The following is a 10,644-nucleotide window of genomic DNA, read 5'->3' as shown; positions in this document are numbered from 1 at the left end:
TTAATTGGTGCATTACACAATTTAAGGCACCAGAGAATCACTGCGTAAACAAAAATGTGCCTTATCATTTTTATGCTCACACATTTTGAGAAGGTGGTGTTGATTTCTCTCAGACGACACTCTCATTGCCTCGTAGTATGGGCATTTAAAAAAATAGATATTTGCACTTTGTAGGCGTTACTCGTTAAACATTTGTGTTTGCAGCTGAATCTGCGCCTACTATTGCGCATGAACAGCAAGCGGTCTGTGGTATCAACTTTGGTCTATTAATCTTAGTTAAGTTCCTTTTGAAATATAGTTTTATTTGTACAGGTCAAACAAAATGTCATCTTCTGTAAATGGTCATGTTTAGTTTTTGACCTAAACCAGTGTAGGATATCCAAATGTCATTAAAGGCTCAGTTGAAAGGACTGGCACTTTGTGTTGTTTGGCCTCTTGGATCAACAGTGACGGTTAAATAAGTATGAATACAATGAATGTCTTGTTAACTTGAAACTAGTGTGTTTCGGAGTTCCATACATGCATATGTAACTCCCCCGGTTCTCATACAGCAGAACAAACCACAACCACGTGCGATGCGGTGATCGGGAGTCCGGTAGGGCAGCGCACAGTTGGCCCAGCGTCGTCCGGGTTTGACCAGTGTAGGCCATCATTGTAAATAAGAATGTGTTCTTTAACTGACTTTAGTAGTTAAAAAAAAGGTTAAATAAAAACCTTTCACCTCAGCACACAACATTAGTAGGGTTATTTAATTTCGTGAAAAGTATTGTAACATCCGTGATGGGCTAAATTATGTGATTTCTGTGTGTTTACGGAAACACAGACATGAAAAGAGGATATTGGCCAACCCATGCTCTCTTTATCCGAGCAGGGCAGACCACATGATGGAGGAAGCATGGTGATTAACAAGACATTGTTTTGTATGAGAGAGAGAGAGAGAGAGAGACAGAGACAGAGACAGAGACAGAGACAGAGACAGAGACAGAGACAGAGACAGAGAGAGACAGAGAGAGAGAGAGAGAGAGAGAGAGAGAGAGAGAGAGAGAGAGAGAGAGAGAGAGAGAGAGAGAGAGAGAGAGAGAGAGAGAGAGAGAGAGAGAGAGAGAGAGAGAGAGAGAGAGAGAGAGAGAGAGAGAGAGAGAGAGAGAGAGAGAGAGAGAGAGAGAGAGAGAGAGAGAGAGAGAGAGAGAGAGAGATTGAGATTGAGATGTCTTAGGTTGCCTGCATGGTATGGTGTTTTACCTTTGGGGACTATCCAATTGGTTCCATTGTGTCAGGACAAATGAAATCAAGCATTTACTCACCTGCAAGTATGTGACATAATGTGTTTCTGCCTTTTGTCCCTTTGTGTATTCTGGTTCTCTCTCTCTGACCTCTGACTGCTTCAAAACACATATCTCGTTTAGGGGCCAAAAGTCCTCCATGTATTTAATCTCAACATTCCCTTAAGGGCTCTAGACGGCCTACGGAAACAGAGGGGCAGAGCTTCGTATCCGGTCCATGTATTTAATCTCAACATTCCCTTAAGGGCTCTAGACGGCCTACGGAAACAGAGGGGCAGAGCTTCGTATCCGGTCCATGTATTTAATCTCCACTGCTTTAAGGGCTCTAGACGGCCTACGGAAACAGAGGGGCAGAGCATCGTATCCGGTCCGAAAACGCAGCGGGACAATGAACTCAAACTACGCTCCGTTTCCATCATAGGCCCTTTAGAGCCCGGAGGTTACTATGAGACAGGGCTGACCTTCTGATTGGAGTTATCATGAGAGAGGGGGAGGAGAAATCGTTATATTGACGTTGGTCTTCTATCTGGTGAGTCGATATGTTGATGGGAAGTAGAATAACATCATCTGCTGACTAACTGTGTGAGAGTTTATACAGCCGCCCTCTCTCTCCCACATCCCCCCGCCCCCTCTCTCTCTCCCACATCCCCCCCGCCCCTCTCTCCCACATCCCCCGCCCCCTCTCTCTCTCCCACATCCCCACGCCCCTCTCTCTCTCTCCCACATCCCCACGCCCCCTCTCTCTCCCACATCCCCACGCCCTCTCTCTCTCCCACACCCCCACGCCCCCTCTCTCTCTCCCACATCCCCACGCCCCCTCTCTCTCCCACATCCCCCCCGCCCCTCTCTCTCCCACATCCCCACGCCCCCTCTCTCTCTCCCACATCCCCACGCCCCTCTCTCTCTCCCACATCCCCACGCCCCTCTCTCTCTCCCACATCCCCCCGCCCCTCTCTCTCTCCCACATCCCCCCCCCCTCTCTCTCTCCCACATCCCCACGCTCTCTCTCCCACACCCCCACGCCCCTCTCTCTCTCCCACATCCCCACGCCCCCTCTCTCTCTCCCACATCCCCACGCCCTCTCTCTCTCCCACATCCCCACGCCCCTCTCTCTCCCACATCCCCACGCCCCTCTCTCTCTCCCACATCCCCACGCCCCCTCTCTCTCTCCCACATCCCCACGCCCCCTCTCTCTCCCACATCCCCACGCCCCCTCTCTCTCTCCCACATCCCCACGCCCCCTCTCTCTCTCTCCCACATCCCCACGCCCCCCTCTCTCTCTCCCACATCCCCACGCCCCCTCTCTCTCTCCCACATCCCCCCCCCCCCTCCTCTCTCTCCCACATCCCCCCCCCCCCTCTCTCTCCCACATCCCCACGCCCCCTCTCTCTCCCACATCCCCCGCCCTCCTCTCTCCCACATCCCCCGCCCCTCTCTCTCTCCCACATCCCCCGCCCCCTCTCTCTCCCACATCCCCCGCCCCCTCTCTCTCCCACATCCCCCGCCCCTCTCTCTCTCCCACATCCCCCGCCCCTCTCTCCACCCCTCTCTCTCCCACATCCCCCCGCCCCTCTCTCTCTCCCACATCCCCCGAATCTCTCTCCCCCCCCCCTCTCTCCCCCACCCTCTCTCTCTCCCACATCCCCAAAACCCCTCTCTCCCCCGCCCCTCTCTCTCCCCCGCCCCCTCTCCCCCGCCCCTCTCTCTCCCCCCCCCCCTCTCTCCCCCGCCCCCTCTCTCTCCCCGCCCTCTCTCTTCCCCCCTTCTCTCTCCCCCCGCCCCCTCTCTCTCTCCCCCCGCCCTCTCTCTCCCCCGCCCCTCTCTCCCCCGCCCCTCTCTCCCCCGCCCCCTCTCTCTCTCCCCCGCCCCCTCTCTCTCCCCCCCCCCTCTCTCTCTCCCCCATCCCCCCTCTCTCTCTCCCCCGCCCCCTCTCTCTCTCTCCCCCGCCCCCCTCTCTCTCTCTCTCCCCTAAAACCCCCTCTCTCTCTCTCTCCCCCCCCCCCTCTCTCTCCCCCCCTCTCTCTCCCCCGCCCCCCTCCTCTCTCTCCCCCTCTCTCCCCCCGCCCCCTCTCTCTCCCCCCCCCCCTCTCTCTCCCCCCCCCCCTCTCTCTCTCTCCCCCCCCTCTCTCTCCCCGTTTCCCCCCCCCTCTCTCTCTCCCCGCCCCCTCTCTCTCCCCCGCTCCCCCTCTCTCTCTCTCCCCCGCCCCCTCTCTCTCCCCCACCCCTCTCTCTCCCCCGCCCCCCTCTCTCTCCCCCCCCCCCCACCCCTCTCTCTCCTCTCTCTCTCCCCCGCCCTCCCTCTCTCTCCCCCGCCCCCTCTCTCCCCTCCCCCTCTCTCTCCCCCGACCCCCTCTCTCTCCCCCGCCCCTCTCTCTCCCCGCCCTCCCTCTCCCCCCCCCCCTCTCTCTCTCCCCCGCCCCCCTCTCTCTCTCTCCCCGCCCCCCTCTCTCTCTCCCCCGCCCCCCTCTCTCTCTCCCCCGCCCCCCTCTCTCCCCCCAGCCCCCTCTCTCTCCCCCCCCGCCCCCTCTCTCTCTCCCCCGCCCCCCTCTCTCTCCCCCCCCCCTCTCTCTCCCCGCCCCCTCTCTCTCTCCCCCGCCCCCCACCCCTCTCTCTCCTCTCTCTCTCCCCCGCCCCTCCCCCTCTCTCTCCCCCGCCCCTCTCTCCCCCGCCCCTCTCTCTCCCCCCGCCCTCCCTCTCCCCCCGCCCCTCTCTCTCTCCCCCGCCCCCGCCCCCTCTCTCTCTCCCCCGCCCCCGCCCCCTCTCTCTCTCCCCGCCCCCTCTCTCTCTCCCCCGCCCTCCTCTCTCCCCCGCCCCCCTCTCTCCCCCGCCCCCGCCTCCCTCTCTCCCCCGCCCTCCCTCTCTCCCCCGCCCTCCCTCTCTCCCCCCGCCCTCCCCTCTCTCTCCCCGCCCCTCTCTCTCCCCTCCCCTCTCCCCCGCCCTCCCCCTCTCTCCCCCGCCCCTCTCTCCCCCCCCCCCCGCCCCTCTCTCTCTCTCCCCCGCCCCCGCCCCCTCTCTCTCTCTCCCTTCGCCCCCTCTCTCTCTCCCCCGCCCCCCGCCCCTCTCTCTCCTCTCTCTCTCCCCCACCCCCCCCTCTCTCTCTCCCCCGCCCCTCTCTCTCCCCTCCCCCTCTCTCTCCCCCCGCCCCCGCCCCTCTCTCTCTCCCCGCGCCCCCTCTCTCCCCCGCCCTCCCTCTCTCCCCCGCCCTCCCCCCTCTCTCCCCCGCCCCTCTCTCTCCCCCGCCCCCCGCCCCTCTCTCTCCCACGTGATCCAGAACCTGATAAGTGATTGAGGAGTGTCAGTTCATTAGTAGACAAAAGGAGACGGACCTAGACCCCTCCTCGATAGCGTCCTTTTGGCGATGAAGCACAAGTGTTTTGAAATCTTCCACGCCCCCTTTAAGTCAGCTATTGTTTTTATCAGAGGAGAAATGCATGCAAACATTTATTCTACTTATCCTTTTATCTTTAAAATATCTCGTACAACCATCTAAGTTTATATCACTTTATACGTTTATGTTGGGATTCCACCCTCTAAACCTCATTAGCCGCTCTGTCGAGCGATTGGAGAAGTCTTATTTCATACAAGCTCATTCTCGTCCACTTTCCCTCCTCGCCGCCTCTCCTGGTTTAACTTGGACCTTTTTTAAAGGAGGACAGAGAGGATGGAGGAGAGAGGACGCAGGAGGTGAGCAAATATAAGTGAGAAAAGGCCCCTCCCTCTCTCTCTGCTTCCCCCTCTTTCTCCATCTCTGAAACCCCTACTCTCACATGTAGAAAAGTTTCACCCCCCAACCATCTCTCTCCCTCCACCCTCTCTCCTCCCGCTCCTCCATCTCTAAAACCCCTTCTCTCACATGTAGAATAGTTTCACCCCCCAACCATCTCTCTCCCTCCACCCTCTCTCCTCCCGCTCCTCCATCTCTAAAACCTCTTCTCTCACATGTAGAATAGTTTCACCCCCCAACCATCTCTCTCCCTCCAGCTCCAGCTATGGGACACGGCGGGCCAGGAGCGTTTCAGGAAGTCCATGGTCCAGCAGTACTATCGGAACGTTCATGCTGTTCTCTTCATCTACGACGTCACCAGACCAGACAGCTTCAGAGGCCTGTCAGCCTGGATAGAGGAGTGTAGACAGTACTCACTGGGACAGGAGATAACCAGGTTAGTTATATACACACACAACCTGGATAGAGGGGTGTAGACGGTACTCACTGGGACAGGAGATAACCAGGTTAGTTATATATACACACAACCTGGATAGAGGAGTGTAGACAGTACTCACTGGGACAGGAGATAACCAGGTTAGTTATATACACACACAACCTGGATAGAGGGGTGTAGACAGTACTCACTGGGACAGGAGATAACCAGGTTAGTTATATACACACACAACCTGGATAGAGGGGTGTAGACAGTACTCACTGGGACAGGAGATAACCAGGTTAGTTATATACACACACACAACCTGGATAGAGGGGTGTAGACGGTACTCACTGGGACAGGAGATAACCAGGTTAGTTATATACACACACACACAACCTGGATAGAGGGGTGTAGACGGTACTCACTGGGACAGGAGATAACCAGGTTAGTTATATACACAACCTGGATAGAGGGGTGTAGACGGTACTCACTGGGACAGGAGATAACCAGGTTAGTTATATACACAACCTGGATAGAGGGGTGTAGACGGTACTCACTGGGACAGGAGATAACTAGGTTAGTTATATATACAACCTGGATAGAGGGGTGTAAGAAGGTACTCACTGGGACAGGAGATAACCAGGTTAGTTATATATACAACCTGGATAGAGGGGTGTAGAAGGTACTCACTGGGACAGGAGATAACCAGGTTAGTTATATATACAACCTGGATAGAGGAGTGTAGACAGTACTCACTGGGGCAGGAGATAACCAGGTTAGTTATATACACACACAACCTGGATAGAGGAGTGTAGACGGTACTCACTGGGACAGGAGATAACCAGGTTAGTTATAGACACACACAACCTGGATAGAGGAGTGTAGACGGTACTCACTGGGACAGGAGATAACCAGGTTAGTTATATATATACACACACAACCTGGATAGAGGGGTGTAGACAGTACTCACTGGGACAGGAGATAACCAGGTTAGTTATATATATACACACACAACCTGGATAGAGGGGTGTAGACGGTACTCACTGGGACAGGAGATAACTAGGTTAGTTATATATACAACCTGGATAGAGGGGTGTAGACGGTACTCACTGGGACAGGAGATAACCAGGTTAGTTATATATACAACCTGGATAGAGGGGTGTAGAAGGTACTCACTGGGACAGGAGATAACCAGGTTAGTCAGTCATATTAGAAGCCAATTCCATTTGTCCTTTTTTTTGTTAAATGGCCCCGTTTACACCTGATCAGTTCCACGTGGAGGCCCAGAGGAACTAGCTCTATCGCCAGGATCAGATTCAGAAAAGCTGCATTGTGTCGGCATTGGGCAGCTGCGTTACACACACCTCAACCAACACACAGTAACAACACATGGTTTTGAATACTCTGTAGGGGCCAACGTTGCCTTTACGGTTGTAACCTGTAACATTTTAAACTCTCCATATGTCTCCCCCTCTGCAGGTTCCTCGTGGGCAACAAGAGCGACCTCCGTGACACCTGCAGCTGTGACCCCCGCTCCATCAAGGTCGAAGGTCAGGTGACACGGGATCAGGCCCAGAAGTTTGCAGTTGCCCACGGGATGATTCTGTTTGAAACGTCTGCTAAAAGCCTCCCTGGAGGAGGAGGAGGAGAACCAGGAGGGGGGCATCAGGACAGCGTGGAGGATGTGTTCATGGCCCTGGCCTCCAGGCTGAAGAGACAGACCAGACCCCCTCCCCCGGTTCTCAACAACACAGGAGTGTCTGGGTCCTATTGTGGGTCCTATACAGGGACATCTTCTTTCAGACTGCCAGCCAAGAAGAACCCTCAGAAAGACTTCTGGACATGCACCTGTTGAGAGAGGCAGGGTGAGAAGAGGAATGGAACATGGGATGGAGGGAGGGGGAACAGGGGAATTTAGGGTGCCCACCAAGAACACAGAGAAAGACTTCTGGACATATACCGGAAGGGAGGGAGGGAGGGAGGGAGGGAGGGAGGGAGGGAAATCCTCTCTGATCAAGCATCTTTATCAGTGGAGGCTGGTGAGGGGAGGACGGCTCATAATAATGTCTGGAATGGAGTAGTATCAAACACGTGCTCGATACCATTTCATTTACTCCATTCCAGCCATTATTATGAGCCGTCCTCCCCTCACCAGCCTCCACTGATCTATAGCCTGCTCTCAGATCTGTTGTCTCCTTCTATAGCCTGCTCTCAGATCTGTTGTCTCCTTCTATAGCCTGCTCTCAGATCTGTTGTCTCCTTCTATAGCCTGCTCTCAGATCTGTTGTCTCCTTTTATAGCCTGCTCTCAGATCTGTTGTCTCCTTCTATAGCCTGCTCTCAGATCTGTTGTCTCCTTCTATAGCCTGCTCTCAGATCTGTTGTCTCCTTCTATAGCCTGCTCTCAGATCTGTTGTCTCCTTCTATAGCCTGCTCTCAGATCTGTTGTCTCCTTCTATAGCCTGCTCTCAGATCTGTTGTCTCCTTCTATAGCCTGCTCTCAGATCTGTTGTCTCCTTCTATAGCCTGCTCTCAGATCTGTTGTCTCCTTTTATAGCCTGCTCTCAGATCTGTTGTCTCCTTTTATAGCCTGCTCTCAGATCTGTTGTCTCCTTCTATAGCCTGCTCTCAGATCTGTTGTCTCCTTCTATAGCCTGCTCTCAGATCTGTTGTCTCCTTCTATAGCCTGCTCTCAGATCTGTTGTCTCCTTCTATAGCCTGCTCTCAGATCTGTTGTCTCCTTCTATAGCCTGCTCTCAGATCTGTTGTCTCCTTCTATAGCCTGCTCTCAGATCTGTTGTCTCCTTCTATAGCCTGCTCTCAGATCTGTTTGGTACCCAGGATAAAGCATTAACCAAAGGGTCGTTCTACGAATTCGGTGTCTTTTGAAAACGTTTTGACTTCACCTCATTTTAACATTCTGTCGTAAAGAGGACATGTTGAACTTCATTAAGTTTCCCATCGCAACCGGTTAAAGACGGAAATTACTATAGCAAGTGCCAAATAATGTAACGGGGTTGACCGTAACGGGGTTGACCGTAACGTGGGGCGGTTGACTGTAACTGGGTGGGGTTGACCGTAACGGGGTGGGGTTGACCGTAACGGGGTGGGGTTGACCGTAACGGGGTGGGGTTGACCGTAACGGGGTGGGGTTGACCGTAACGTGGGGGGGTTGACCGTAACGGGGTGGGGTTGACCGTAACGGGGTGGGGTTGACCGTAACCGAGGTTGACGATGTCATCTTAAATCAGCCATGAAACCCCTTATGACAGGGGGAATGGAAGCTTGTTACTGTATGTGCAACAGGCTTCCCAAAACATTTTTTAATTGTTAAAACATTTTTAGACTGTCTGTCTGTTGGTAACAGGGTTGACTTTTACGCTTCGACCCGCTCAGTTTTACTCCACAAAACACCAGAACATGGTGAAAGAATAGAACCAGCTGTTTTGACATTATGATTTGACTACTAGATGTTCAATGTTTCTTTGGGAAGAAATATTTAAAATGGGAATATTTTCACCATTATTAAAATGAGAGTTCATTTAATTTAACTTAACAGGGTTTGACCTTAAACCTGAGGGACTGAATCACTAATCACAATAAAATAACTAGGGCTTTACAATGATGGAGAAATGTTGGGATGAAAGGGGTTAAATCTTCTTAGAAGTCGGAGAGGGTGCACGGAGGGACATTTCAAAATGCCGAAGTCTATTCCTATTAAATCAGATGTATTGAATTCTCCATGTGGTCTATATTAAATGGCACTAAATTGAATATAACAGGCTTTTTAAAATTCAATATTGGTGCTCAATTTATTCCTAAAATATCAAAGGGAACGCAAAAGGCCCTCATTTCGTGGAATGACCCGAAAACAGTGGAGACTCTTGAATACACTCCCCTGGAAGTACTGCATACTGAAGCTTGTGCAGTGGGTCGTCTTTTATGTGTCTCGATCTGTCCATCTTTGCGTTATGGTCATTGTATAGCAGGAAAGATATGACTGTACATTTCCATTCATGATGTGTGTAAATGTTTTCCATATTCAATAAAGTAATCAATGTTCTTCAAAGTTGTAATCAATAGTACTACTCTTTGAACTGAATTGTGTTTTTATATTGTTCATCCCATTGGCAGTTTGTCTGATTTTTCACAGGGATCTAATGTAGGTCTGTAATAGTTTTCAGTGTTCATTTTGAAGTTAGTTTACTTGCAAAACTATGTACTACAGCAGAGCAGGACTAGAACACGTTCGATATGTTTCTTGATCTCTGGATGAGAAGGAGACAATCGCTGCCCGGGATATCAACTGTGAAAAGGTTACACTTCACAACCGATTTACTCCCTGGAAACACTCCCTTTTCCATGGTTACTGTGGTAGAGGGACTACACTGGAGGAGTGGTGTGCTGGTCATGCAGGAGTGTGGGCGGTTGAGAATGGTGTGTGTGACCGAGGTGGCACATGACCCTTCTTCTGCTCAGTGCAGCAGACAACACACATGCCACCAACAGCTGTGTGTGTGTGGCACGACAGTATGGTGCAACATTCATCGGTTAGCTGACAGAGAGGTCCTTCTCGGTTCTCTCTCCTTTCACGGACTTCCTGAACTGACTGAATCAGAACAAGTGGAAGGTCCCTCCTGGTTGCCTTTAAGCACTGGTCTCAGGTCAGGGAGTTGATAAAGTCTGAATCAAAACAAGTGGAAGGTGCCTCCTGGTTGCCTTTAACACTGGTCTCAGGTCAGGGAGTTGATAAAGCGTCTCAGAGTAGGACGGCTCATCTAGGATCAGGTCCCATGTCAACTCATTACCATCGACTTGACTCATAATGGTTCATTTGAGGTGAGTTAAATCTGATCCTAGGTCTGCACTATATCTGTGTTTTATAAACCTACCTCTTGTTTATAGCTCTTTTTACAAACACAAAATAATGACCTCTATCTCAAATCAGTCCAGGAGTTAATTTCATTGATAACACGTCTAGGGTGACAAGCAAGCAAGGAGAAACTTCCTGTCAGGAACTTCCTGTCACATCTAGGTTGACAGGCAAGCAAGGAGGAACTTCCTGTCACGTCTAGGGTGACAGGCCAGAAAGGAGGAACCAGATTCTAGATGAAGATCCTATATTGACTACTGTTGGTAACACTGTTATATAACCTATAGATGGTAACACTGAGTTATATAACCTATAGATGGTAACACTGAGTTATATAACCTATAGAT

General features: G+C 52.2%; 1 protein-coding gene across 4 annotated transcripts; it reads left to right on the top strand.

Moving 5' to 3' along the window:
- Positions 1-1,226: 1,226 nt before the first annotated feature.
- LOC124025024 (ras-related protein Rab-33B-like) lies at positions 1,227-7,389 on the top strand. 4 transcript variants are annotated; one of them, XM_046338725.1, is made up of 4 exons: positions 1,227-1,812; positions 4,932-4,967; positions 5,265-5,443; positions 6,905-7,389. In XM_046338725.1, the coding sequence occupies exons 3-4, from the start codon at positions 5,310-5,312 to the stop codon at positions 7,278-7,280; spliced, it is 510 nt and encodes a 169-aa protein (XP_046194681.1). In that variant the 5' UTR covers positions 1,227-1,812; positions 4,932-4,967; positions 5,265-5,309; the 3' UTR covers positions 7,281-7,389. The 4 variants fall into 4 exon arrangements, with proteins under 4 accessions (XP_046194681.1, XP_046194682.1, XP_046194679.1 ...); XM_046338726.1 differs by lacking the exon at positions 4,932-4,967; XM_046338723.1 differs by lacking the exon at positions 1,227-1,812 and having other exon boundaries at positions 4,657-4,967.
- The last annotated feature ends 3,255 nt before the right edge of the window (positions 7,390-10,644 follow it).

Source organism: Oncorhynchus gorbuscha, unplaced genomic scaffold, assembly GCF_021184085.1.
Source record: "Oncorhynchus gorbuscha isolate QuinsamMale2020 ecotype Even-year unplaced genomic scaffold, OgorEven_v1.0 Un_scaffold_2129, whole genome shotgun sequence".
In the NCBI taxonomy this organism is placed as follows: domain Eukaryota; kingdom Metazoa; phylum Chordata; class Actinopteri; order Salmoniformes; family Salmonidae; genus Oncorhynchus; species Oncorhynchus gorbuscha.
Note: the sequence above shows the minus strand (reverse complement) of the source record. Positions and strands in the feature narration are given on the sequence as shown.

What these genes read in the sequence shown, in the direction of transcription:
- LOC124025024 (XM_046338726.1), top strand. Translation starts at nt 5,310, where the DNA reads ATGGTCCAGCAGTACTATCGGAACGTTCATGCTGTTCTCTTCATCTAC. An exon ending in CTGGGACAGGAGATAACCAG is followed by an intron (nt 5,444 to 6,904) that starts GTTAGTTATATA and finishes CCCCCTCTGCAG; the next exon opens with GTTCCTCGTGGGCAACAAGA.